This window comes from Heterocephalus glaber, unplaced genomic scaffold (assembly GCF_053883595.1).
Source record: "Heterocephalus glaber isolate CG9 unplaced genomic scaffold, H.glaber_assembly_v1.0 deba00001610, whole genome shotgun sequence".
Taxonomy (NCBI): domain Eukaryota; kingdom Metazoa; phylum Chordata; class Mammalia; order Rodentia; family Bathyergidae; genus Heterocephalus; species Heterocephalus glaber.
The window spans coordinates 37,759,820-37,787,208 of NW_028258381.1; the positions used below are offsets into that span (position 1 = coordinate 37,759,820).

Here is a 27,389-nt window from a genome sequence, read left to right on the forward strand (position 1 = left end):
CTGCCTCAACCTTCTGGAGCGCTGGGATTATAAATGTGTCCAACTGCACCTGGCCCCTGCCTTAATGGGGCGCCTGCTGGTTACTGGACCCGTGCATGAGCCTCAACTCATTGGCCGAGGATTGTCCCCCTCACCAGCTAAGGCTTTGGACTCCTGTGTGATCTCGACAAGTGACTTAGGCTCTCTGATATCATCTCCAAATCCACGAGAAAAGAGTAGCGATGCTACTTTGTGAAGAGTCTCTGAGACTCAAATGAGATGTGTGCAAAGTGCTAAAGCAAGATGCCTAATACATAGGAAGCATACAATAATTATTATTCTTACCGTCGATTTTTTAAAATTGTGGTAAAATATACATCATATACAATTTATGTTTTTGTGTGTGTCTCTGTGTGTGTATTTTACAGGCCCTTCACATTGAGCTATATCCCCAGCCTTTTTTAATTTTGAAACAAGGTCTTGTTATGTTCCCCAGGCTCAACTCAAACTTGTGATCCTCCTGCCTCAGCCTCCCGGAGTGCTCAGATTACACGTGTGCACCACCACACTCAACTCAATTTACCATGTAAGTGGGCACTACAAGGCCAGTAGTGCATTTGCGTTGTTATGCAGTGTCCTTAATTGTGCTGTTGTGGTTGGCTTGATGACCTGAATTGATACAAAACATTTCCATTTTATGGCTATTTTGACTTTGGGGAGGAGCCAGAGGTCACACAATGCCTGATCCAGTGAATAAGGTGGATGAGGACTCACTGTGATGTTTTTACAAGCATCCTTTTCTGTTGCATGGCACTCTGCAGCAGCATTCACTGTATTTTTATCACACCTCATAAAAACACAAAAGAGGACATCCAGAACTGCTTCAGAAAGTGGCAAGAATGATGGGATGTGTGTGTTTGAAGCAGGAGGGTGAATTTTGAGAGGGACTCATGGCCATGTGTCTTTTACTGTTATAAATTAAACTTTTTTAAATTCACTGTATGTTTTGATCACTCCTTGTTCCTGGGTTTTAAGGTTGGGAAGTGGGTGACAGTTACATTAACAGGATTCAGAGTGTACAGCTCGACGCCTGTGTTGTTGTGTGTGTGTCAGGGTGCTCCTGTAGCAATGACAGAGTAACACAGACCACACGGCTTCAGCCACAGGAACCTGTCCCCCACGGTTCTGAAGACCAGCAGCTGGGAGTCAAGGGGTTGGTCTCATTCCTGTTGGCTCAGAGAGAATCTGTTCCTGCCTCTCCTAGGCTTGCAGGTGGCTGTTTTCTGTCTGTGTTTCTTCACATTAACTTCCCTCTATACCTGTCTGGATGTCCAGATTTGCATTTTTTGTATTTTTTCTAGATTTCCCATTTTTATAAGGACACCATTCACATTGGATTAGGACCATCCCAATGACTTACTAATCTATCTCTCTAAAGCCTCTGTCTCCAAATAGCATCATATTCTGACATACTGGTATTTAAGACTCCAGTGTAACCCTTTTTGGGATTACAATTTAACCCATAAATTTATGTGGCAATAATTACATAATAAGCCTTTTTTTTGAGACAGGATGTCACTAAATTGCTGGGTTCAAACTTGTGAATCTCCTGCCTCAGCCTCCCAGAGTGCTGGGGTTATAGGTGTGTGCCACCATGCCTGGCTCATAATAAGCCATTTTTAACGTTATTATGTACTGGAATGGTTAGAATAATTTTTAATTCTGACAGCACCAAAGGCTGGTGGGGCTGCAAAGCAGCTGCTTCTCCTACATTGCTGGTAGGAATCCAGAATATTACAGTCCCTCTGGAAACATCCGGTGATTCTTATAAACACTTTCCTGTCAACCCAGCAGGCCCACTCCTAGGTCTTGAGCTAAGGAAATGAAATTCATATTCCCACAAAAACCTGTGTTTGAATGTTTTTTTCATAGCTTTACTCAGTTTCCCTAACTGGAGACAACCCAGATGTCTTGCACCTGGTGATTGAATAAAACTGGCACAACCCCACCATAGAATACTACTCAGCCAAGAAGAAACAAAGTCTTAATCCATGCAACAGTGTAGAGGACCTTCAGATGCATTGTGTTGATTAGAAATGAAGCCAATTTCTGACCTGGGATTTAGCTCAGTGGTTTGGCTGCCTGCCTCACAAGTGCAAGGTTCTGAGTTGGATCCCCAGTACCAAAAAAAAAGAAGCCAATTTCAAAGTTACCTATGAGTGTATTAGTAACTGTTCTATGGTGTGTGTGTGTGTGTGTGTGTGTATGTGTGTGTGTGTGTGTGTGTGTGTGTGTGTGTGTGTAGGTATGCCTTACATACTCAACTTATAGGAAGAGAGGTTTATTTTGGCTAAAGGTTTCAGAGGTTTCAGTCCATGGTCAGCTGACTCAGAAACATGGTAGAAGGGTGTGGTGGAGGGAAGGTGCCCACCTTGTGGGCACAACAGAGTGAAAGAAGAAGAGCCACAGAGTCTCCAAGGTCTTGCCCCAGTGAGCAGTCACCCAACTAAACCTCATCTCCTAAGTCTCCATCACCTTCCAATAACGCCATCAAATTATGACCTCATCTGTGGATTAACCTCTGAGGAAGTCAGCTCTTATGATCCAGTCGTTTCTGGAAACACAGACCCACCCAGCAGTGGGCTTTACTAATTCCCTGGGTGTTTCTCAATTTACCTGAGTTGATGACCACAATTAACCATTCCTCATAGGAGTCCAGTTAGAGAATGTTCTGGAAAAGGCAAAACACAGGGGCAGGCGCCTTCTGGATTAGGGCTGGGGCTGGGGAAAAAGTGGCTTCTGACGGGGGTACGTAGAGGGTACACAGTCCTATTTCCTGGTTGTAGTGGTTGTGGTGGCTACACAGGTGGATGCTTTTGTCAAGACCCATAAGGCTGTGTGTTCAAATGGTACATTTTACCATATATAAAGTATAGCTTTGTTCAAAAATATCTCTTAAAATGTCATTTCCCCCAGCTGAAATTCTGCTAGTTACTGAGAAGTGGTGCATAATAAAGATTACATGAAATCACAGACCCAGAGGGCCTGCGTTTGGAGGTGCTCAAGGGCCTCAATTCCCAAACTATCTCTTTGTTCAAGTTCCCAAGCTCATGCTAACAAAACCCTCATTGGAAATTTGAACAAAAAGCTCTGAAAGCCAGGTAGTGAGTGTGAGGACAGAGGACCCAGACCTTGATCAAGATCACCTCTTACTGGGATGGGGGTGGGGTGCGGCGATTGTGTAATGAGTGTGGGTCCCTTTTTGGGGTGAGGAAAACCAGTCCTGGAACTAGAGGTAATGGTTGCACAACACTGTAAATGGACTAAATGCCCCTGAGGCCTTCACTTTAAAATGGTTACTTTTATGTTATCCTAATTTCCCCTCCATTTTAAATAACTGGATTGGACATTAGCAACATGGGAAAACATTTTTACTAATTTTCTCCTATCTGCCATCTATCCATAAGGAGGAAGGAGCTCAGAGAAGTCAACCAACTAGGGACGGTACATGGCTGCCAGTACACTCTGTCAGTGACAGAGTCAGGACCAGCATTCAGATTGGGGCTCCAGAGCCAGGGCTGTATGACAGCTGAGTGGCTGCCTTGGTGGGGTCAGGGCCAACTCTGCCCTGGTGGTGGCCATGGTGGTGAAGGTCTTCTCCTCCAGACGCCTTTAAGTCCTGCCCAGCTGGCTGCATCCCTCACCTTTAGTGCCCCCACCGACCTCTGAGCAAGGTGTGACCTCCCCAGGGGCGGCCACAGTCTGGCTCAGCCAGACACCCCCAACCCACATGTGAGGCAAGCACTCCACTACTGAGCTTGCACCCCCAGCTCCTCAGTTTGTGTTTCAGTTTGAGGTATTTCCATGTCCCCTAACAGCTACAACAGCCTCTGCTTTCATAACCAGGGTTGCAACAGAGGAAAAGTAGAAATAACTGTGGCTTGGGCAAGAGATAGGCTAAGAATCCTCAGCTCCCACTGACAGAGGAAGCTGGGAGAGCCAACGACTCCTGGGCTCCAGTTGCTATGGGCACCAATAGGGTAAAAGAGAGAGAAAGAAGAGGTGTGCAAATTGGAGATGCACCACCTTTCCAGGACAGGAGAATGGACAGAGCCCCCATTAATGATGCACCCATTGCTCCGCACCCTGGCCCTACATGCAGCTCTGCAGTGCTTGTCTCCAGTGTCCTGAAGGCATGGTGGGGTAACAAAGTCTCAGGAAGCCAGGCCTGGGCTTGAGGCCATCACTCAGCAGCCAACCTTGGGCTGGCCCTCCTACCTCTGTAAGGCTCTAAACTTTGGCCACTGACCCTCATCTCTGCACCTGCTTTACCCTGCTAGTGGCTGATGCAGCCACATGCTATGGGGCTACATTTTACTCTGGAGGCAGCTGGAGCCCCCAGCAAGAAGGCAAGGGGACTCAGGGTCAGTCCCATGTGGGTCCCCAAAGGCCAAGATGGGGAGGAGGTGGGCCCTGGCTGAGGGGCTTTCAAGGGCCTCCTGTTCCATGTGCTGAAGATTACCCTGGGGGTGTGGACAGGAAGCTTGGGAACCTCCAGGAGGGAACCCCTGGGCTGGCTGTACCCAAGAATGGGAAGTATCCACAGAACAATCACAGTGGGTGAAATGCTTGTGTCTTCCCAAATTTGCCTGGTGAAACCTAATCTCAAAGTGATAGTATTAAAAGGGTGCGCCCAGGGCAGTTACGTTAGCAAGGTGCAGTCCTCTTGAATGGAAATAATGTCCCCCATAAAAGCAGCAGGGACACAGCACAGGGTCAGCAGTCTGCAACCCAGAAGCAGACCCTACTGGAGCCCATTCAGGCTGGGACCCTGATTTCAGACTTCCCAGCTTCCAAGCTGAGAGAAACCAATGTCTGTGGTCCCTAAGCCACCCAGCCACAGTGTTTTCGTACAGAAGCTGAGTGGGATAAGACACTAACCCAAGCAAAAGCACAGGAAGGAGAGCCAGAGTGGGATGTAGGTCTCCAGCCTTCCGTAGTAAGATCTGTTCTTGGAAGGAGCCGGAGAAAAACTGCTGCCACCTGATGCTCACTCTTAACACCAGGGCTCACCTGCTTGCACACCTCCAAACTGGGGAACCCCACCACCTGCCTGTGGCCCCTCGGGCAGCCCCAGGGCCTCTGCGGCCCGGGCCTAAGGGCTGGAGCAACCCTCAACCCCAGACAGCACCCTCCTAGAGCAGGCCCTGGAAGTGGGGTGGTCCTGGAAGGGCGTCTTCAGTGGGGGGGACCCCAGAAAGGCCGGGGCTTCCTGGGAGGGTCCATAGGCAGGGCTGGGTCTCCACGGCACGGCGCCGACCTCTAGGAGGTGAGGCGGCCCTGGGGTGGTGTGAGGGCTGCCCCGTGTGCCCTGGCCATAGCCCCTCGCCCATCCAGCCTTGGGACAGGGTCGGCTCCTGGCCCCCGGGATGCCTGCTCCACCAGCCACCAACCATCTCGGTCTCCGTGGCCTCTTGGCATTGCCACCCGGGCACCCACGGGGTTGCTGGGGCGCAGTGGGCTGCGGTGTTGGCCTCCGCTGTCTGCAGACCCTGGGGCAGAGAGGAGACCTATAGTGGGCCAGGCAGATTCAAGTGAAGCCAGCACCCCAGCTGGGGACCTGACCTCGGACTCCACATCCACAGGCCCTCCCTCTTCCAGCCCCACTGTACTGAAGGCTGCTGGCTGGGCCCTCGGGGACTTTCCTTCCCTCCCTCTGGGTCTGATCTAGATTGCACTGTTCTGGCATCACCGCGCCTGTCCCCAGGGCCCTTCTGAAGCCATGTTTGCCAGCTCTGCCAGCTGTACTCAGGTCCAGGAGTCTGGAGAACCTTCTTATCCCGCTCCATCTTCCTCTGACTCAGCCCTCCAGCTCTGATCCTGCTCCCCTCCCAGGTCCTGCCTAGTCCCTGAGCATGCACAGGGCCTGTTGAGTATGAAACTTAGGTTTTGGGTGTGCCACTCGCCCTCCTGGGCTGGCTGCTTCCCATCCTGAAGGCTGGTAGGGTGGGGGCCACAGGTCTGCAAAGGGTGGGATGTGGGCAGCACTGACCTCGGAGGTCCCGGGGCAGGAGAGCTGCCCGGATGGGGCCTGCACCATTCTGCCATGTGGGGCTGGGAAAGGTGAAGCTGACTTCTGGAACATGCAGTGTGGCTTCATCTACAGAGCAAGACCAGAGACAGGAGAATGTTATTTTTAGGAACTACTCAATAATTTCCAGAAATAAACTAAAATCTACTATGTAGTGGACTCCTTACCTAATTCCCTCATTGGCCTTGCCCCAGCCCTGGAGGGTTTTGGTTTGTTTGTTTGGTTTTGGGGGTTTTTTTGGTACTGGGGATCAAACTTGGGACCTAGCGCTTTTGAGGCAGCAGAATCACTGAGCTGAATCCCCTGCCCTATTTTATTTTATTCATTCCTTTGGTTTTTTGAGACAGCGTCTCACTAAGTCACCGAGCGGGCCTCAAATTCATGATCCTCCTGCCTCAGCCTGCTGAGTGCTGGGATCATGGGCATGTGTCATGGCACCTGCTAAAGGTTTATGTTTTATGTGAACTCCTGCAGTGGTTTTTCAGTTCCTCCCAGCTCCACTCCTGGTTCCTTGTTCCTTCTCCAGCACCAACTGAACTTCTTTCTTCCATCCCTCCTTGCTCTCAGTTGCCCATTGCATGGCCATGAAGAGCAATTTTTGGGTTTATCAAACATCAGCAAATAGAAAAGAAGCTAGGGGCCAGCCATGGTGGCACACGCTTATAATCCTGGCACTCTGGGAGGTTAAAACAAAAGGTTCACAAGTTCAAGCCCAGCCTGGGCAACTTAGCAATATCCTGTCTCAAAAAGTAAAAAGGGGCCTCGGATTTAGCTCAGTGGTTCTGCCGCCTGCCTCGAAAATGCAAGGACCCGAGTTCGATCCCGGTACCCCGGTACCAAAAAAAAAAAAAAAGACTGGGAATGTAGTTCAGTCAGTGCAAAGGCCCTGAATTTAATCCCTAGTACTGGAAAAAAGAAAACAAAACATTTGTTTATTTATTTAGGTTTTTTTGACACAGGGTCTCACTATTAGTTCAGGCTGTCCTTGAACTTACTATGTAGCCCAGGCTGGCCTTGAACTCCCAGCAATCCTCCTGCCTTAGCTTCCCAAGTGCTGGGATTACAGGTGTCTGCCACTATACCCTGGAACATTTATTTTTACAGCAAGCGAGTGGAGGGAGTGGTAGGGAGGGATATGGGTCTCCCCTATCTGAGCTGGGTGCCCTCTTCCTCAGGCCTCTGTTCAACGGTCACCCTACAGAGGCCCCCGCCTGCCCAAACTCTAGTCACACTTTTCCTAACTCCGTCCTCCCGCCTGGCCTCATTCCATTCCCAGCACAGCTGTCCCTGAGGAGCCAAACCTGAGGAGCTCAGCCCTGCAGGCCTTGGATGGGGGGACCTGGCTTCCTGGGGAGATAACACTCAGCTCCCACCTGCACGGCCCCAGGAAGGGAAGGTGGCTCCTTGGTCTGCCCCAGCCACCTGCAGGCCTTCCTTGTACCCTGCCAGGCACAGAGGGAGGGCCCTGGGGTGCTACACCTGGCCATGCTGGTGACACATGTGACCTGGGGAGGTCACTGCTGCTCTCTGGCCTGGGCATACAGTACATGCTCCGGAAGGGGGAGCCTTTACCAGGGGAGCAGACGAGTGAGCTGGCACAACCTGGGATCCATGGGAGGACAGACTCATGTTTCCTTCCCATCTGCAGGGACTGACACTTGTGTAAATGGAACAAGAGTGAAAAATGAAACACTTTTTAAAATACAGAGGGCCGAGGATGTAGCTTAGCAGCGCAGCGCCTGCCTGGCAAATGTGAGGCCCTGAGTTCCATTCCTGGTATCAAAAATAAGAAATAAAAATACATAAAAATTAAAATATAGAATCTAGGCATTGGTCAGGAATTGTGGGATTGCCATGCTGCCACATTACGTTTTGAAGGCGCCTCTCCATGTGGGCTCTCCCTGCAGCAGCAGTGCAGGTACCCTTTGTGGGTGAGCACCAGCCCTGCCATGTTTTGTGGCCATGATCACCTGGACACGGCCAGGGTCCTGTCACGGGGGCAGTGGCAGAAGTTCACAGGGGACACCATCAGGCCGGGGGTTTAGCTCAGTGGTTTCACTGCCTGCTGCGCAAGCACAAGGACCCGAGTTCAATCCCCGGTACCAAAAAAAAAAAAAAGGAAAGAAAAAGACACAGAACAGAACATGCTACTTTTTCCCCTGAACCCTGTACCTGTGTGGAAACTGAGGGTGGGTTTTATCTTGGAGGCCGCAGGGACAGCTGGGAAAAAGCTCTTTCCTGATGACTTTGATGGCTGGAAGTGTCCAGGGGGCAACTGGCTCTCAGACAAATGCTCCACAGAGAGGGGAGGTTTCTCAGTCACCTGCAGGGAAGGCACACACAGCAGGGCAGGTGTGAGCCAGGGGTACCAGAGGGGTGAGAGGTCAAGGTCATACACTGACTAAGGACCTACTGTGCTCTGTGTAAATGGGTGGAGCTCCTGCTGGCCCTCTCTTCAGCCCCCAGGGTTGAGTGAATGAAAGAATGAATGGGGGCCTGGGATTTAGCTCAGTGGCACCACGCCTGCCTTACAAGTGCAAGGTCCTGAGTTCAATCCCTGGTACAGGGGTGGGGGAATGAATGAATAACATTCTGGTTGTGTCCCCTCTTTCCCTCATCTAGTCCCCCTCGTGGAAGGTGCTCCCATCTAAATTAATTATGTGTCAACCCACTGAGCCACAGCTAAACAGTATCCTGGGTTTGTCTGGGAGGCTTTTGGGTGTGACAGTTTGATCTGCACTGAGGAAAGCAGACAGCCCACAGCATGTGGGTGGGCCTCATCCAGTCAGGTGAAGGTCTGAACAGAACAGAAAGGTGGGCCTTCCCTCAATAGGAAATGATTCCTCCTGCCTCACGGCCTTCCAGCTGGGCCGCCGGCTTCCTCCTGCTTTGAACTGAAACACTGTCTCCTCTGGGTCTCCAGTTGCTGCCTCGGCTTTGGATCTGGGGACTGGCCAGACTCCAAAGTGCATGAGCTGCTTCATGGTGACAGACCTCTCTTTCTCTCTGTGTCTCTATGGACAGAGTTCTATCTCTCAGGAGAACATGGACAACTGCCCTCCCTGGGACCCTTGCTGCCGCCCTCCCTTCAGTTCTGCTGCACAAGTCACCAGTTCTGTGTCACCCTCGAGCCAGTGGGCACCCCATGTGTCTTGGGCCTGGGACTCTGGTTGGCAGAGCAGGACAAAGCTTTGCCACAACCTGGCTACTGGCCATACACCCACTTGTTTACTCACCGAGTGGGTAGTGAGAAAGAAACCCCGCCAAGGAAAAGAAAGCCCTCCCACTTTTCCGGGAGCTTCGGGGACCCGAAGACAATGCCATACCGTGGTCCTCAACCCCACACTCTGATGTGTGTTTGTGGATGTGCTCTCACCTCTGAGCTGCACGCACCCCAGCCTTGGCACTCTGCTGAGCTTTGGTGTAGCTCACATCACTCAGGATCCCAAGCCAACAATTCAAAGAGGAGGCTACAGTCTTATAGGGAGACTGACAGTGCTGGTCATAGTCAAAGACTAAAGGCTCCTACGCGGCCATTGAAAGGGAAACAGAAACCCTCACAGTGGCCAGAGCGGAGCTGGTCTGGCAAGTCATGTCCCCCCCTGCAGATGCGGACGGCGCCTGGGTGGAGGGCCAGTACCAGGCTCTGCAAGGGAGCAGGGAGAGGTGGCGGCAGCCGCGTCTAACAGCCCAGATCTCACCGGTTATTTAACTGCTATGTTCTGCAACCAAGCAATGCACTTCCCTTAAATTAAAATTCAAATACTGGCTGCGTGTGGTTGTACACATGTGTAATCCCAGCACTCTGGGAAGCTGAGGCAGGAGGATTGCAAGTTCAAACCCAAGCTGGACAATTTAGTGAGATACTGTCTCAAAAAATGAAAAGGGCTTGGGATGCAGCACAGTGCAAAGGCCCTGGGTTCAAACTTCAGTACTGCAAGAAACTAAAATTAAAACTAAATCCTGGACTGGGAATGCAGTTTAGTGGGAGAGTGCTCACCTAGCATGTGGGGTTCCACCCCCAGCACAAAAAGGAAAAAACAATTTACAAAAGCATAGTAGAGAAAGACCAAACATCTTGCAGCACTGCGCCCAGGGGGTTCTAACTTCATGGAGCTGATGGCTGGGGGCTGAAGTTCCCACGGGAGCCCAAGAAGTGGTGGGTCAGGTGCAGTGCAGGCGGCCTAGTGGAGTCCCCAGCCTGCCCACCCGGGCCTGGCTCCACTCCGGCAAGCCAGGAATGGTGCCTGGCTGACATCCACACCCACCGGTCGCATGCTGCAGGTGACGGAGGGCGATCGCTTCCTCCTGACCTTCCTGGCAGGGAGCCACCTCCTGTCTGCAGGGCTGGGGGCTGGGGTGGCGCTGGGCTTTGGGTCCCTGGAGTCCAGGCCTGCCTCCTCCAAGAGATGTCGGGAGGAGCCACTGCTGCTGCCCTCCCGGTCCTGTGCCTTAGAGCGCCGGCTGGCTGCGATTCGGGCAATGCTCTTGGTGCCCAGGGCCATCTCCTTGAGGGCCTGGGCACTCAGGGCTGGGCTGCCAGCCTCTCCTGATAGCCATGGGGTCCCCAACTCCAGACCAACCAGGGGGTTCAGCTTGGAGATGAGGCTCTTCATGGTCAGGGTGCTTGGCTTCTGTAGGAAATAGCACCAGAGGGATGGTCAGAGGTCACTGGATGTAACTATGGTCCCATTGTACCACTGCTGTCCCCAGGAGCAGATCCAGTACAGTGACTTGAGGCCAGAGTCACGGCACCCAGCGTCACTGGCCAGGGCTTCTCCTGGGCACTAGTCCCAGCCCTCTGCACGGCAGAGCAGCCCCCACAGGTGCCTGTGAAGGGGCATCCTTGCTGGTGTCAGCAGCTGAAATATCTTCACCCTGCTTGTTTATACCAATGGAGCAAGAAAAGCACTAACAGCTTCTTTCCTTTAAAAAATGGTACCATGGCTCAAACCCACAGCTTCACACATGCCAGGCAAGCACTCCTCCATGAGCTATGCCCAGCCCAGCCTGTGGGCTTCCTCACGACGGTTCACAGGAAAGGACCAGTTGCCTACTTGGGGGTATCCAAAGCCTCCTCCTTGCCTGAGCCCACCCATGTGCAATCCTACCTGCCAGCACCTGTCCTACTCCGTTCTCCATAGAAAGGGAGACTGTGTGCTTGCTAGAGGAGGACAGGCGGATACCCACAGCCAGAGGAGGAGAGGAATGAGGAACGGAGACAGGGAATTGCAGCGCAGGTGACGCGGGGCTCAAGACTGTGAGTACAGGGAAGCGAGGAGGTGGCCATCACCGAATCCCTCGTGGCGGAGCACTCAGGGGATCACTGAGTGTCCTGGGGTAAGCAGTGCGTGGACTGATAGAGTGGGATCTGAGTCCAGGTCCAGGTCCAGCTGGGTCCTGAGCCCCAAGGTGACCAAGCACAGGAGAGCTGGAGAGCCAGGAGGAGGCCACCGGAACCTACAAGGGGCTTTAACTCTCGCACTCACCTGTTCCTTTCAAGGACAATACTCACCTCGTGCCGGTGGCCACTACCATTGTGAGGGCTCAGGGGCAGCCCTCCTTCTGACCCCCGCTCCTCCATGCAGCCCCGACAGGGTGGGAGGACCCCCTTAGCGCTGGCACACCAACCTCAAGCATGGGTGGAGTCAGCAGGGTGCGAAGCGGGGGTGGAGGGAGGAGAGAGTCCTGCCGGCCTGGCCTTCTCCGCGGCGTGGCTTTCTCTGACTTGTCACCATGACTGCAGGTAAAGCAGAGGCCCAGCAAGGCTACTGTCAGGGCCTGAACCTGGGCTTCGGTGCCGCTCCAGCCACAAAGGCTGTAGCCCCACACGGGCCGGGCAGTGGCCTTGGTCACGCTCAGGTTGCCTACCATGGCCAGGCCTATGCTGAGGGCCAAGAGTGCACTGGCTCCTGGCAGAGGGGCCCTGCCTCACCTCTGCATCTAGGCAGAGCCATGTGCCCAGTGGGCCAGGGATGTAAAGACGACTCCTGTGTGCGGTGGTCCTTGTACCAAGAGGGCGGGGGGCTAGCAGAAAGAACCCTGCTTGAACCAGGGGTCGACCAGCCTCAGGACAGGCGCCCTGCAAGGTCTGTTAGGTTGGTGAGGTAACTCCTGGTGGCCCCTGGAGAGACCAGGTTTGGGACTAGAGGACTAGGATTCTGGCCCAGGCAGACCTGCAGGGAGGGAGGGGCTGGAGCCTGAGCTCAAAACACAGCCTCGTGACGAAGCCCCAGTGAAACTTGGGCCCAGAGGGGCCTCCAGCACTGCCCCTTGGCTGAGGATACAGGGTCCCCAACCCCTGCGCAGCTGGAGGGAGCTCAGGCCGAGGTCTGACCCATCCAGGCTGTGGCTACAGGTTTGGGTCTGGCCAGTGAGGTGGAGCCTGGCTCCTCCCAGGGAGAGAGGTGAGGCTGGGCTGAGCAATGGTCTCGTGTCCCCCTCGAGACACCACATTCTCAAGGTGGAGCCGGCAGCAAACCAACACAGGGGTTCCAGGGGCGGGGAGGCATCCAGCCCAGACTGAAGCAGCACGCTGTGCTCACATGCACATCCACACGTGTGCATGTGCCACGTGACACACAGACAGGCATGTGCTGCACAGATGTGCGTGGGGCCCAGAAAACGAGACTCCTATGTGAGGGCGTTAGAGGCAAGGCCCCGCTCTGGCCTTCCCCAGCCTCCTGTGTCTTGCTGTCATTCTCCCCAGGGTAACCCTCTTCCCCACAGCACTATGCTTGTGACCCTCCTGCCTCAGCCTCCTGAGTAGCTGGGATCATAGGCGTGCACCACTATACCTGGGAAGATCTTGGTTTGTTGCAGGGGAAGCACTGGGGATTGAACCCAGGGCCTTCACATTGAACTACATCCCTAGTCCTTTTTTTTTTTTTTTTTTTTTGGTACTGGGGATTGAACTCAGGTCCTTGCGCTTGCACAGCAGGCGGTGAAACCACTGAGCTAAATCCCCGGGCCCCTTTTTTTTTTTTTTTTCGAGATAAGGCCTCCCTATGTATCCAGGCTGGCCTTGAACTCACAGCCATCCTCCTGCCTCAGCCTCCCGAATGCTGGGATTACAGGCCTGTGCCCCTGTGCCCACCTCATGTTATTCTTAAAATAGTGCTACAGAAAGGGGATGTTTGCTTCACCAAAGAGGAAGCAGGGAGTTCTAGGTGAGCCGAGGTCCTCAGTCCCTATCCAGCCCCTCCTCACTTACCTGTCTCTCTCCAGAAGCATCGGGAGCAGCTCAGTCTGGAGGCCCCATGGGAGGTCTTTCCTGTCCCCGTGCAGGCCTCCGCTGGCCTCCTCTGGCATAGGTGGTACCTTCAGAACAGAAGCGTCCTGGGGCCAGACAGACAAGGCCGGCAAGGCCAGCAGGGACGCAGCTAAGACACGTCAACAAGCAGAGGTCTCCGAGGGGCCATGGGAAGGTTGGTTCCCTCCCCGATACCACCATGCAGTGGAGGAGACCACCAGGGCAGCCTCCTCACTCGAGCCCCTGCCATGGAGACAGGGAAGTGCTGCTGCTCAGGAGCCCCCAGGGACCATCACAGGGCCTTGTCCTTGAGCAGAAATGGGACCGGGGGACACCTGTAGTCAGACCCCAGAAGTTTGCGGGTCCTCGAAAGGCTAGACACAGAATTATTGTACGAGCCAGCAATTCCACTTCTGGTCTCCACCCCAAAGAATGGAAAGGAGGGACTTAAAAGAGATTCAGAATATGATTGGAAACTATGGTGAATGTTTAATTATTAAAAGATTTATTACATTAAAAGACACATTGCCATGAATCCCCCTCCAAAATACCCTTCCTCACGTTGAACACACTTATCCCATCGTTCGTGCCACTTTCTGAAGCAGTTCTGCAAGTCCTCCTTTGTGAGTCCCCTAAGAGGCACTGTTATGGCTGCCTCCGTGTCCTGAATTGATTCAAAATGCATGCCTTTCACGGCCATTTTGACTTACAGGAAGAGCCAGAGGCTGTGCCAGAATAAGGCGGGTGAGGATAAGCTACCATGTTTTTATTCCACAGAAATTGCCATAGTCATTTTGAACCAACTCAGGACATTGACTCATGAGAGAAGACTTCCAGAACTGGTTCAGAAAGTGGCAAGAACAATGGGAAAAGTCTGTTTGAAGAGAGGAGGAGCCAGGCATGGTTGTGTGTGCCTATAATCCCAGCACTTGGGAGGCTGAGGCAGGAGAATTGCTGAGAGTTCAAGGCCAACCTGGGCTACATAGTGAGTTCAAGCCCAGCCTGAACTACACAGCAAGACCTTGTCTCCAAAAAACAAATGACTGCCCCGCAAGCGCAAGGACCTGAGTTCAGTCCCCGGCACCAAAGGAAGAAAAAAAAAGGGAGGGAATATTTTGAGGGGAATAAAATTTTTATTTTTAAAACTTTAAACATCCACTGTATGCCTGATCACACCCATATTTGGGTACTGGTGGTCACAGCGGGTCGGATTCACCTGCAGTGAGCTGGCCAGCCCACAGTGCAGCAGCAGCAAGCGGTCCAGGGTGCCCTCTTCCAGCTCCCGGAAGTACAGCTGGTACTGCCTCTCCAGGGCCTCTGGCACCTGCACGCCGCTGTCTGTGGGGCCAGGAAAGCAGGGATTAGTGGGGTCAGGACACCCCAGCCACCCACCCAAACACAAAACCAGGCAAATGGTCACCACTTGTGAAAAAGACGGTACCATTGCTTTGAGGAGGCAAAAACTCTTACTTCGTAGAAGAGGCTCTTCTGGTGTGTTCTTCTATGTTTTCATCTATTTTTATTTTTTTTTTTCAATATTGGGGTTTGAACCCAGGGCCTCATGCATGCTAGCCAAGTGGTCTGCTACTAAGCTATACCCATAGTCCAAGCTTAAAATTGTTCTATTGTTCAATCATAAAATGTTATTAATGATTCTAATGACAGACAAATAAAATTTAAGTTAAAGTTAAAAGACCATTCCTAAAACTCCAAAAGAATTGAAAAGCTTTAAAAAAAAACCCTGCCAGGCATGGTGGCTCATGCCTATAATCCTAGCACTCGGGAGGCTGAGGCAGGAGGATCATCACCTAGGCTACAAAGTAAGTTCAAGCCCAGCCTGAACTACATAGCAAAGACTCTGAAAGAAAAAAAAACAAAACACTTGTACACACATGTTCTTAGCAACATTATTCACAATCACCAAAAGATAGAAACACTCCAGGTGCATCTGAACAGACCAACGGAGAAGCAAAATGGTCTATCCACATAGCAGAGTGCATGCAACTCAGCCATGAAAAGGAATGATGTTCCAACATAGGCTGCAACATGTGCTGAATGGCTCCATTTCTGTGAAGCGTCCAGGACAGGTAAACCCAAGAGACAGAGTGCGGACTGGGGGCTTCCAGGGCCTGGGCCAGGCACAGTGGGAGCTGCTGTGCATGGGGCAGTTTCCTGGGCCAGCAAGGTGCTCTAGAGCCAGGCAGAGCAGTGGCTGACCCCGGTGGGGGACACACGGAACGCCAGTGAGTTAATCAAAATGTGCAAAATGGTAAATTTCATGTTATATATTTTAATATATCTTAATATTTAAATGTTAGTATTTAATACATTTTAATATAGTTAAAATATTTTTGTTAGTGAGTGTTAATTCTACAAAATATTTAATTTCAGTGTGGCAATTTCCTACATGCACATGGCATATTTTGATTGTAAGCACTCTCCCCTTGCCATCCCTTACAGCCCTGCTGCTACCTTTATTATTCCCTTCCTCTTATCTAATAATAGTCTCCCTTCTACTTTCATGCCATGTTTTTTTCTCTCTTTCTTTCTTAGATTCCACACATTAGGGAAATGGGTGATATTTGTCTTTCTGAGTCTGGCTTATTCCATTTAACATAATGATCTTTAGGTCCATCCATTTTCCTGCTAATGATATAATTTTGTTCTTCATGGTAGTTGAATAATACTCTGTCATGTGTATATACCACATTTTTTTTCTTTTGGTTTTCCTAAACTCCAGACTGGATTTGAATTCATTATGTAGACCCAAGATGGCCTAGAATTCTTGGTGATCCTCCTGCCTCAGCCTCCCAAGTGCTAGGATTACAGATACCACCACACCTGGCTGTGTCACATTTGCTTTATCCATTCATCTGTTGATGGCCACCAGGGCTAGTTCTATACCTTAGCTATTATGAACTGTACCACAGTAAATATGAGCACACAGGCGTCTCTCTAGTATGATAACTTTAATTTGGGAGGAATATACCAATGAGAAGTACAGCTGAATCAAATGGTAGCACTATTTATAGCTTTTTGAGGAACCTCCAAAGTGATTTCCATAGTGACTGTGCTAATTTACATTCCTACCAACAGGGCAGAAGACTCTTTTTTCCCACATCCTTGCCACCACATATTGTATTTTTGTGTTCTCAAGGATAGCCATTCTGACTGAGATAAGCTGGAATCTCAATGTAGTTCTCACTTGCCTTTCCCTCATGTTACATAATCCTTACCTCAGTGAAAAACGTTAAAGGAGGAAATTGAAAAACAGCATAGTTATACCTCGACAAAATTTGATTGCACACAGGCAGGGATTATATGGAATCTATTCTCCTTTCCAAAAGACTCTTTACTGCTGCTATCAATTTTTACTGCCTTTTCTCAGCCAGGTGCAGCAGTGCACACCTGTAATTCTAGCACTCTGGGAGGCTGAGGCAGGAGGATCACAAGTTTGATCCCAGCCTGGGCTGTTTAGCAAGACTCTGTCTCAAAAAATAAAAAAGGGCTGGAGATGTAGTTTAGGCCTGCAGTTCAACCCCCAGTAAAAAACAAAACAAAACCCTGACTAGAGAGGGTGATCAGGACTATTTTTTGGTTTAGGGACATGAACAGGACAACAGGCAAGGCTAAGATTCAGTCTGGAAATCAGTATTTTGTCACTGTTGGTACCCTGCCCTCACATAAGAAAATGCACTTGTTTTTAGAAAATATACCTTAAAGTAGTTAAGGGTTTAAACATGGTTTAGGGGAGAAGGAAAGAAAGAGACAGAATGTAAAGTAAAAGTGAAAATGTTACTACGTGGGAGTCTAGAGGGATTCTCTGTACTATTCTTAAAACTTTGCTGTAAGTCTGAAAGTATGTCAAAACAAAAGCTAGAAAAGAAGCTGGGTGTGGTGGTGCATACTTGGAATCCCTGCTGCTGTGGGAGGCTGGGGCTGGAGGATCGCATGTTCAAGCCCAGCCTGGGCAAACAGCCAATTTAGCAGGAACCTGTATCAGTCTTAAAAAGGAGGGGCTGGGGAGGTGCTAAGGCCCTGGGTTCATTCCCCAGTACTGCTACACACACAAACAGCATTTCTCTAGAGAGGCACATTTCACTCGCCCTTACAGAACAGCTTTTGGTGAGTGAGAGAGAACACAGTTCCGTGGGGTGGGTGTGCAGCACACTCCATGGATGAGTGTGAGACATCCGCCCAGCTGCTCTCTCGCTGCACAAACCCCATGGAGAGGATGCAGGGAAGCTGCCCGCAGTGGGCTGGCTAGGAAGGAAGGAGCCTGGTGTCCACTCCACGCCTCAGGGCGCTGTTCAGGGATTTCTGTGTGCTTGTTTGTTTTGTGGTGTTGGACCAAAGGGTGCTCTACCATGGAGCTATATCCCTTTTTCAATTTTTTTTTTGAGGCAAATTCTCACTAAGTTGCTAAGTTGCCCAGGGGGACTTGAATTTGTGATTCTCTTGCCAAGTGCTGGGATTACAGGTTTGCAGCACCATGCCCGGTTTGTTCAGTGTGTTTTAACCCCAGGCACAGCCTCCACTTTCTAGACAATAATGACATATAAACCCACGCATCCAGCGGTCTGGGCTCACCCTGCATCAACTGCCGCTGCCCCTGGATGAGCTGCTCACAGAGCCGCCGGTGCTGCTGGCAGCGCTGGATCACCAGGTCCTTCTGGCACAGCAGGCTCTTGCGACACAGGCCGTCGGCCCTCAGCTCTGTGTTCTCCACCTCCAGCTCATGAGCCCTGCACAGCAACCGCAGCACCTCCTGCTGGTCCTCACTGGTCACCTGTGTGGGCAGCAGCGTCTCCATCTGCGACGCTTTCTCCTTGGCGAGGGCTAGCCGCTGCTCCAGGCTGGCCTGGGGGACAGCGGGCGCTGAGCCAGGTGCAGGCCAATACGTGCTTGTTTACGGACAGTTGTTTACTAACATAGGCATCAACAGACTTAGATTCACTTAAAGTCAAGGCATTATACATGTTAAACATGCCTCCAAAACACCTTTCTGGCAACCCTCGATTAGTGCTTGATTAGACCATGAATCTAGCCTGCTCGAGGTGACACTGTGGAGTAATATCACACCACACAACTCCATGCATGAGGCTTGGGCCCAAGCTTCCCTGTGAGCCGAGAATCCCCACCCCAGGCGGGTCAGATGACAGCTTCCAGCACACTGCAAAAGCTATGTCTGGCCACCGCCTTCTTGATCTGTGATCAGAAGGGGGCTGCTGTGGGAGTTGACTCAATGCCCCCTACCAAGACCCTGCTCCCCAGCCTTCCATGGGGCCTCCTCCACTCCTCTGACTCCCTGGCTGAACAAACAGCCCCTCCTGTCGCTCACCAGCCTTTGTCTCAAGGGCGGTGTTACCATACAGAACTGCAGAAAGTGGTGTTCCTGACTCCGTGTCAGATAGTGAGCTCATTCATCTTTTTATTTTCTGACAGGGTTATGCTACACTGACCAGACTGGCCTCAAACTTGTGATCCTCCTACATCATTCTCCTAAGTAGCTGGGATTACAGGCTGTACCACTATGCCTGGCTTTGGTCCTCTTTAGGTCCCCAGAGCCTGACATGGAGCTGGACACTTACAGCACTTTCTTCACTAGTCAATTAGCAGACCTATCACCTACAGACCACCACATATCAGTATCTATATCTGACTCCTCAGGGTCATGCTTTCTTGCTGGTATACACCTCTTGGTCAAGCAATAGGAATTTTTCTTATTTTTAAAGGTCAAAGGAAATCCAACTTTTCATTTTGAAGAGAAATTGCATAATCTCCAAATTGCTGCAGGCAGATGTAATAATATGAATAGGCCCTTGGTTTGGTTACATAGCTTTTAAGTGAAATAAATGCCTCCTGCTTTTAACAACATGACTTCATCAGTCTGTGCCTTTGCCTGGAAATACATCCCCAAATGTTTAACCAAGGGTGCAGCAGCACCAGGCGCCCTGGTGTTTCCCCCAAGTCTCCGTAATACGCCAGCTCTGCCATTTTCTGAAAGAGACTATTAAGTAACCAGCTATTACATAAATAGCTCATATAAATAACTAGCTCTCCTCAGGACACAAAATTGTAAAAAGACTTCCTTCTCCAGAGAGGATCTTGGATGCGGCTTCCTTCTGGCCACAGCCCAGGTCTGCCTCTGACGTGCTTAACCAGAATCCAGCACAGACTGAGCAAGATGCCCCTGGAATCGCTTTGCCATCTGTGGAGTGCTCGTTCCACATGAGGGGTTGCTGCAAGGGGAAGGAGCTGAAGCCTTCGCCGTTCCAGGCTCAGTCCACAGAAGGCAAGGTGGGCGGGAGGGTCTCAGTGGGGCCACAGTGGCACCCTGGCCCCATTTCCACACCATGGGCCCCAAGCCCTAGGTCAGACCCAGGGCAGGTCCCAGCCAATGCCTTCTGTTCTCTGGGGCTTTGGGACAATTCACTCACATCTCTGAGCCTCAGTTTTCTCATCTATCAAGTGGTCACAACTGGGCTTCTCGATGGATGGGAGGATGCTCACAAAGCGTCAGCTGCCCTTGACCAATAAGCACCATCCTCTGACTGTAAATGTGCCCGGCCTCCCCTCCCCTCACCTTGAGGGCTGAGGTTTTCCGCTGCTCGGCTAACAGTAGGTTGACTTCCTCTCTGGCCACAGCCACCTCGTGTGGCTCTGTGGATGCATCCTCCCCATCAGTGTCTGCCTGCTCCTCATCCTTCTCCAGCTCGCCTCGGTCCCTTTGCATGTGGAGGTCACTCTTCTCCCGCTCCCAGCTGCAGCCACAAGAGGGGGTCAGTGCAAGTCTTGCCCACGGATCCGGGGTCTTGGTAGCTCCAATCTCTGGAACCTTTTTTTATTTTTTGCAATGCCGCAGATTTAACTCCGGGCCTTCACACTGAGCTACATCCCCAGCCCTTTATATTTTTTATTTTTAAGACAGGAGGGCCTCACTAGTCATTAAATTGCCCAGGTTGGGCTCAAACTTGTAATCCTCCTGCCTCAGCCTCCTGCAGGGCTGGGATTACAGGTGTTGCATCACCACTCCCCGCTCCAGGGCCCTGATGGCCTCCTCACAGGTGAGGGCCTAAAAATGGTGCAGAATTGGGTTTTCTGATACTCTCTCCCCTTCCTCTCTCATATATATATATATATAATATATATGTATTTATATGCAATATATATGTGTGTGTGTGTGTATTACATACATGTGCACATATACAAATACCTCAGCTCATGAATGCTTCTGCTTATAAACAATTCAGTTCACAAACAAAAATGTTCCACCAAATCTTGCTTCCCCTCACAAGCTCCACACTGGGTGACAAACACAACCACAGCCACCTTTCCCGCACAAACACAAATGCAGCCATCTTCCCCCAAATCATAAACAAATTAAGTTGGTAAAACAAGGTACCACTGTATAACCGTATCTATAAGTATATATGTAAACCATATATAATCATATACTATAAATGATATGTAACTATATATAAACCACAAACTCAGCATACATAAACTAAATCTGTACCTACCTATTTATCTACATCTATAGTTTTCCCCAGCCACAGCCCCTGCCATGTAAATGTGCCCCAGTGAGCCCCAGTTTCTTTACAGCAAAGCTGGGACAATGACGGCACACAGGCCCAGGGCTCTGAGGATGATGCAGCCACCCAGGCTCTGTGAGAGAGGTGCCATCAAGTCCCCACCCATGGGAACGATGGGGGACAGCAGTTGTAAGGTGGCTAGGGTGGAAAGGGGCCAAATCGTGAATGCATTTTTAAAGTTTGAACTCCTCTAATGTAAGTCTTGTGCTGTTTGTTTTATTTTATTTTATTTTTTGGTTGTTTTGTTGAGACGGGGTCTCACTCTGTAGTTCAGGCTGGCCTTGAACTCACTATATAGCCCAGGCTGGCCTCAAACTCACAGCGATCCTCCTGCCTCTGTCTCCCAAGTGCTGGGATTATAGGCATGTGCCACTGTGCCTGGCAGTCTTGTGCTGTTTGTGTAATTGAAAAAAAAAGAAAAGAAAAAGGAAAATAAACAGAGGAAGGAGGAGGAGGATCACTTGGTAGAACCAGAAGCAAAGGGTGAAGGAGAAGAAATGGACACAGTGCTACTTGAACTGTTTCATGTATTGGTGGCCGTGTGCCCTGGGTCAGCCAGGGAAGTTACAGGGGCCATCTGCTGTTCAGGGGCAATGGTTACCAGTGCCCTGCTGTCCCCAAATGCATCCTGATGTGGCTGGGAATGTGATATGGCTACTCTACTCCCTGCAGAGAGGAACGAGGGCAGAGGTGCAAAGGGAGAAGGAGCCATGGCCTAGGAGATGTGTAACTGTGGACAATCCCACAGCTCTGAGCCTTAATGTCTTCCGTAAACACTGTTGATCCTCACCTCCCCCAGCTGGCTCTGGACCCAGCCTGACAGACCAGAGAGGTGGAAGCCTCCCCACCTGGTTCAGCTTAACTACAGCAGCCTCAGAGCCAGGCAGTAGGGTCAAGAGTCCTGCCTTGGCCCACAGAGAGCAGAGGTGGCCGGACATAGCAAGAACAGGGGCTCCCACCAGTGGCTCTGCCCTTGAGGCTCTGCAGGGACACTCACTCTGCAATGGTCAGTAGGTGGCGGGACAGGTCCACATGCAGCTCGAGGTTGGTATTCTCTAACTCCACCAGGCTGCGCCGCATCTCCATCTGCTCCTTAAAGGCTCCGATGAGCTGCGCCCGGATCTTGTTCATCTGCAAGTGGCTCTCTTCTTCTGTGTTGTGGGGGCCGACTGTGACTGTGGGCAGGATGGGGTGCTGCACCAGGGGCAGGGCCAGCTAAGCTCAGGCTGACCCTACTCTCACCCACCCAAGTGAGGTCTGGCCCATGGCAGAACTTGGCACACATGGGTGGATAGATTGAAGGTGGACAGACAGATGGATTGTGGGTGGATGGTGGGTGGGAGAATGCATAGATGGATGGGTGGATGGAGGATGGGGGTAGATGAATGAGTAGGTGGGTGGATGGATGGATGGATGGGTAGATAGATGGATGGGTGGGCAGATGCCTGGGTGGGTGGATGGATGGATGCATGTGTGCCAGCATGTGTAGATGGATGGAGGTAGGTGGGAGGATATTTTTGTGAATAGATGCTTGTGTGGGTGGGTGGTTGGGCAGATGAATGGTTAGGTCAGTAGATGGATGGATGGTTGGACTGGTAGATAAATGAGTGGATGATGTAGATGGATTCAAACCCTCTCTGTGGTTTGGTGGCAGGCCACCTGCATTTCAGTCTGAGGAATTCACAGAGGGTAAGGCTGGGCTGGTCACTTCAGCCCAGATGTCAGCTTCTCAGTGAAACCCCACCACACCCTCCCTCAGAGTCTACCTGCCTCCTGCTCTAATAACACCCTGGCTTCCCTGCATAGTTCTCTGCATGTCTGTAATGAGGAATATTTTGTGACAAGTACTTCACATCTGCCTTTCCAGCTAGACTGCGAGCTCCACAGAACTGGAGTAAACCTATGCTAGTCTTTTGTTTTTCATGGTAAACTCATAACAGTTGACCAGTAATTAATCAATGGCTTTTTATTTTTTTGGTACTGGGGTTCGAACTCCAGACCTTGCACTTTCGAGGCAGGCGATGGAACCACTGAGCTAAATCCCCAGCCCTAATGACTTATTTTTGCTGTGCTGGGAAGGTACTCCAAGCCTCATGATGCATGCTGGGCAAGCCCTCCCACCTCAGTCGGGGGCTCACGCGGCAGTTTGTCATCTGGTGCCCTGACCTGAGGGCCATGGTCACGAGCTACCGTCACCCTACACAGAAAGCCGTCTGGATTGCTGAGATAAACTGTGGTGTATCCAGATAAGTGAGTCACTGCCAGCCATTAAAACAAGGTTTTGAGTGGTGTGTGTGGCACACACCTAAAAGCCCAGCCACTTGGAGGATCCCAAGTTCGATGCTAGCCTGAGCAACTTAGCAAGACCATGTCTCAAAGTAAAATAAAGAGGGCCAGGGATGTAGCTCCGCACTAGAGCACTTCGCTAGTAGGTTCGAGGCCTTGAGCTCAAACTCTAGCCCTGCAAAAACCCCACATTTTCATGAAGCACTGGAATCCTGGAAAGCACTCATGGAGTGATGTTCAGAGGCTATGTACCAGGGTCCCACAGCACAGGAGAACCTGAGGGCAACCGTCATGCACCCAGGCACAAGGAGACCATGCTGTCTGCCTTGCCGCTGCAGGGCACCTCCGACCCAGAAACTGAGAGCTAGCAGAAAGAAACCGTCCTCAGACCCTATGTAGGTCCTTGGCCCTTAAAAGCCTGCACTTCTTGTTAATTACCTAATGTAGTGGACTCTGCAACACCCCACTTCCCACCCCACTGCCCCGCCAAGTCCCCAATGACCTGGCTCGTCACCATCCACAGCGCATCCCCTGTGAGTGTCCTTCCCCTCTGGTTTCAACAGCAACCTCAGCCTTGAGGTTGACCTGAGAGAAACAGCACCCAGGTGCTCAGGAGGCCATGGCCAGAACCCCCAAGTACCCACTCCAGGACTGGGACCGGACCGGCAAGCTGGGGCACACTCCCCTGTGTGACAGAGAGTGAGTCGGGCCGGTGTGCAGACAGATGGTCCCCAGACGGGGCTGGGGAGAAAGCGAGTGGAGAACAGTAGCTGGGTGCAGCGGCTGCCCCTGCAGTCCAGCTACCTGGGAGGCTGAGCCAGGACTGGTCCCGTCCTGGGGAGCGCAGGAGTTCAAGACCAGCCTGGGTATCCCAGTGAGACCCCATCTCAAATAAAAGCAGAAAGAAAAGGTACACAGGAGGATTGTGCAGCTTATATGCAAACAATACGCCATGTTCTACAGGGGTTGGAGCACCCAAAGATTAGGGTATCCTGGGGATTCCTGGAACCGATCCCCCTTGGACACCGATGTACAATAGTATTTATTTACACAAGTACTATGGGAATATGTTTTTATTACAAAAACTTGAGTAGAACAGCAAGAGTCAAAAGACCCCTTGATCATCTAATCATCTCTCCCCCGGCCCCTGTAGCAGTGCTCTCTCTGATGAGCGCTTCCCACACGTGAACATGCACGTGTATTAGATGTGGGTGGGGTTTTGTGGGTTTGGCTTTAGATGTTCACATGAACAGCACCAGACCGTTGATACTCTACTTATCCTGCGCCTGCTTCTGCCACTCCCGCCATGGGGCTCTCTGGTCCCTGAATCACTCTCTGGGATACAGATGCTCAGAATGGACTTGGGCACCCAGCACTTGGGCCAGCAGAAGCAGTGGGACAGAGACATTGGCCACAGAGCCCTGGGGTGGGTGACAGAGCCATCGGGGCCTGAGGAGGCACCAGGCCCACACCCAGCCCTACCTTGAACATCCGGGATGTCAGGTTCACTTTTCTTCTCTTGCTTCTCAATTTTTGATTTGAGATGCTCAATCTCCCTGCGCAGGTCTGAGATGATGTCTGTGTACTGTGCGATGCGGTAGGAGACATTCAGTAGGTTGCGTTTGACCTGGCAGAGAGGACACATGGCAGAGGTTGGACTGCAGGGAACTTCCCCTCAAAGGGCATGTTTGAGATGGTGTATGAATGTGTTTATGTTGTAAACTTCAAATCAATGCTATTCAACCTTAAAAGGAAGGTGTGGTGGCTCATGGCTATAATCCCACCACTCCGGGAGGCTGAGGCAGGAGACTCACAAATTCAAGTCCAGCCTGGGCAACTTAGTGATGTGGTGCGAATTTGTCTCAAAATAAAAATTTTAAAAAGAGTTGGGAATGCAGGTTAGTATGAAGGCCCTGGGTTAAATTCCCAGTACCTCCCCACCGCGCGCACGTGCGCGCGCGCGCACACACACACACACACACACACAGAGGAAAGCTATTCTGACCTGTGCTATAACTTGGGCAAACTTTGAGTCAAGAACATTGTGCTCAGTGAAACAAGCCAGGCAAAAGGGCTAAATACTGCAGGATTCCACTTAAGTGGGGTCCCTAGGGTCATCAAATCCATGGAGGCAGCAGAGGAGCGGGGTGGGGCTGCGAGGGGCGGGGAGTGATTAGTGGGTTTGTGTGGGAAGAGAAGGGTTCGTGGCTGGGTGGTGGTGATGGTTGCAGAACAGTGTGAATGTGCTTGATATCACTGTTCTGTGCGCTTAAAGTGACTAAGATGCTAAATTTCATGTTGCATTTATTTTACCACAGTAAAAATTCAAATAAGCTATCGAGAATTCTTTAAAACTCCTCCCACCAGTTAGCACTCCTGCCTTTTTAATGTGTGTCATTCTAGACCCTCCCAAGCAGTCGTGGACACATTTGCGTGTCTAGAGAGCCACACAGTCTATGTCTTAATTACGTGCTGGAGTGGGGGTCGGGCTATAGAGACTTTTGTGTTTTTGAGATTGGATCTTGTTGAGTTGCCCAGGCTGGCTTCTGATTCCTGAGTGTTAGTGATTGTCCTGCCTCAGCCTCCCGAGTAGTTGGACGACAGTGCACACCAGCATGCCCAGCTCATAGCTACTGTTCCTCCACTTGCTTTCTCCCAGCCCCGTTCTGGGGACCGTCCGTCGGCACACCGGCCCACCTCCTGCTCCGTTACATAGGAGGGTGTGTCCCAGCTTGCTGGTCCCAGCCCGGGATGGGCAGCAGGGCCTCCTGAGCAGCTGGTGCTGTTTCTCTCTGGCAGATTCAGACGGTGACGTGTGGGCCGTGGAATGTGTGGACTTTGATTCCACCTGCAGCCATGCGGTGGCTCCATCTGTACATCACATACTTCTCACATGGGCTCAGCTTCTGTCTCACCTCCTTGACCGTAGGCCTTGCCTAACCACTTCTGATTTCAGGGCCTCTAAATTGGTCTTCACTATTCCCCTCTGGCAGCCCGAGGCTCCGCTCCCAAGCACTGACAACTGTGTGAGTGCCAGAAAGCACCATCTCCTCTCTGTCCAGAAGCTGCTTCTCTGTGCTTTAACTGATGGTGCTCAGCTCAGAGCTGGGCACTAGAAAGGGCTCCTCATGGGCTTAACATGATGATAGCAGATGTGGTGGTGCCCCAGGAGGCTGAGGCAGGAGAACCACAAGTTCGAGCTCAGCCTGGGCAATTCAGCAACTTAGCGAGAACTTGCCTTAAGAAAGTGCTGGGGATGTAGCTCAGTGTGAAAGCCGTGGGTTCAATCCCCAGTACTGAAAAAAAATTATGGTAATACAACTCCTGTCATCCACTGACTGCTTACTATGTGCAAGCCATTGTGCTAGACTCGAGAGACTCCTTAGACTCGACTCAAGGAAGTAGTGTAGACAAACAGTATGGTGGCTGTGCACCCTGCTGTGTGACAGAGAGGGAGGTGGGCCGGTGTGCTGACGGACGGTTCCCAGAACGGGGCTGGGAGAAAGCAAGTGGAGGAACAGTAGCTATGAGCTGGGCATGCTGGTGTGCACTGTCGTCCAACTACTCGGGAGGCTGAGGCAGGACAATCACTAACACTCAGGAATTGGAAGCCATGGCTCCCATTGCTAGTGGGGATGATGATAACAGGATCCACCTCCAAAAGCTGCATGAAATGCATTAAACCACACGAAGAGTTCACAGCCATGCCTGCCCCGCAGCAAACAATGCCCCAGCCCTACCCCAGGCCCTGTGATCATGATCTCATTAGGGAAAATGGTCTGTGCAGATGTGATGGAGGAACACAAAATGAGAACATCCTGGATGAGGGTGGTCCCTAAATCCAAGTGTCCTTATGCAAGAAGAGAAGAAAGAAACAAAGAGAAAAGGGAGGAATCAGGCACAGTGACATATGCCTTTAACCCCAGCACTCCGGGAGGCTGAGGCAGGAGGATTACAAGTCCCCCCCCCAGCATGGGTGTCTTACCCGAGTCTTGATGTTCTTGGCCCTGTATGAGTAGAGCAGTGTGGTCCGAGACTCTTCAAAGCTGCTGCTGGCCGGGCTGATGTGGGCAATCATCACTGTGTGGCTGTTCCCTCCCAGCGCATCCTACTCAGGTGGAAGCACTGAGCTGGGGTGATAGGAGCTGCCCAGGATGCCAGCCCGTCCCCAGCCACCACCAGGTCT

The 27,389-nt window shown here is 51.3% G+C and overlaps 1 protein-coding gene across 1 annotated transcript in view; it reads right to left on the reverse strand.

Moving 5' to 3' along the window:
* Positions 1–3,403: 3,403 nt before the first annotated feature.
* The window catches only part of LOC101701200 (kinesin-like protein KIF19), a 36,720-nt gene continuing 12,734 nt past the window's right edge, over positions 3,404–27,389 (reverse strand). The window contains 13 exon segments of the mRNA XM_021254197.2: positions 3,404–5,478; positions 5,481–5,531; positions 6,032–6,139; positions 8,243–8,393; positions 10,339–10,701; positions 11,696–11,810; positions 13,284–13,408; positions 14,539–14,660; positions 17,913–18,183; positions 19,909–20,086; positions 21,915–22,092; positions 24,686–24,830; positions 27,189–27,311. Of these exon segments, the coding sequence (XP_021109856.2) occupies positions 5,135–5,478; positions 5,481–5,531; positions 6,032–6,139; positions 8,243–8,393; positions 10,339–10,701; positions 11,696–11,810; positions 13,284–13,408; positions 14,539–14,660; positions 17,913–18,183; positions 19,909–20,086; positions 21,915–22,092; positions 24,686–24,830; positions 27,189–27,311 (2,274 nt within the window). The 3' untranslated portion in view covers positions 3,404–5,134.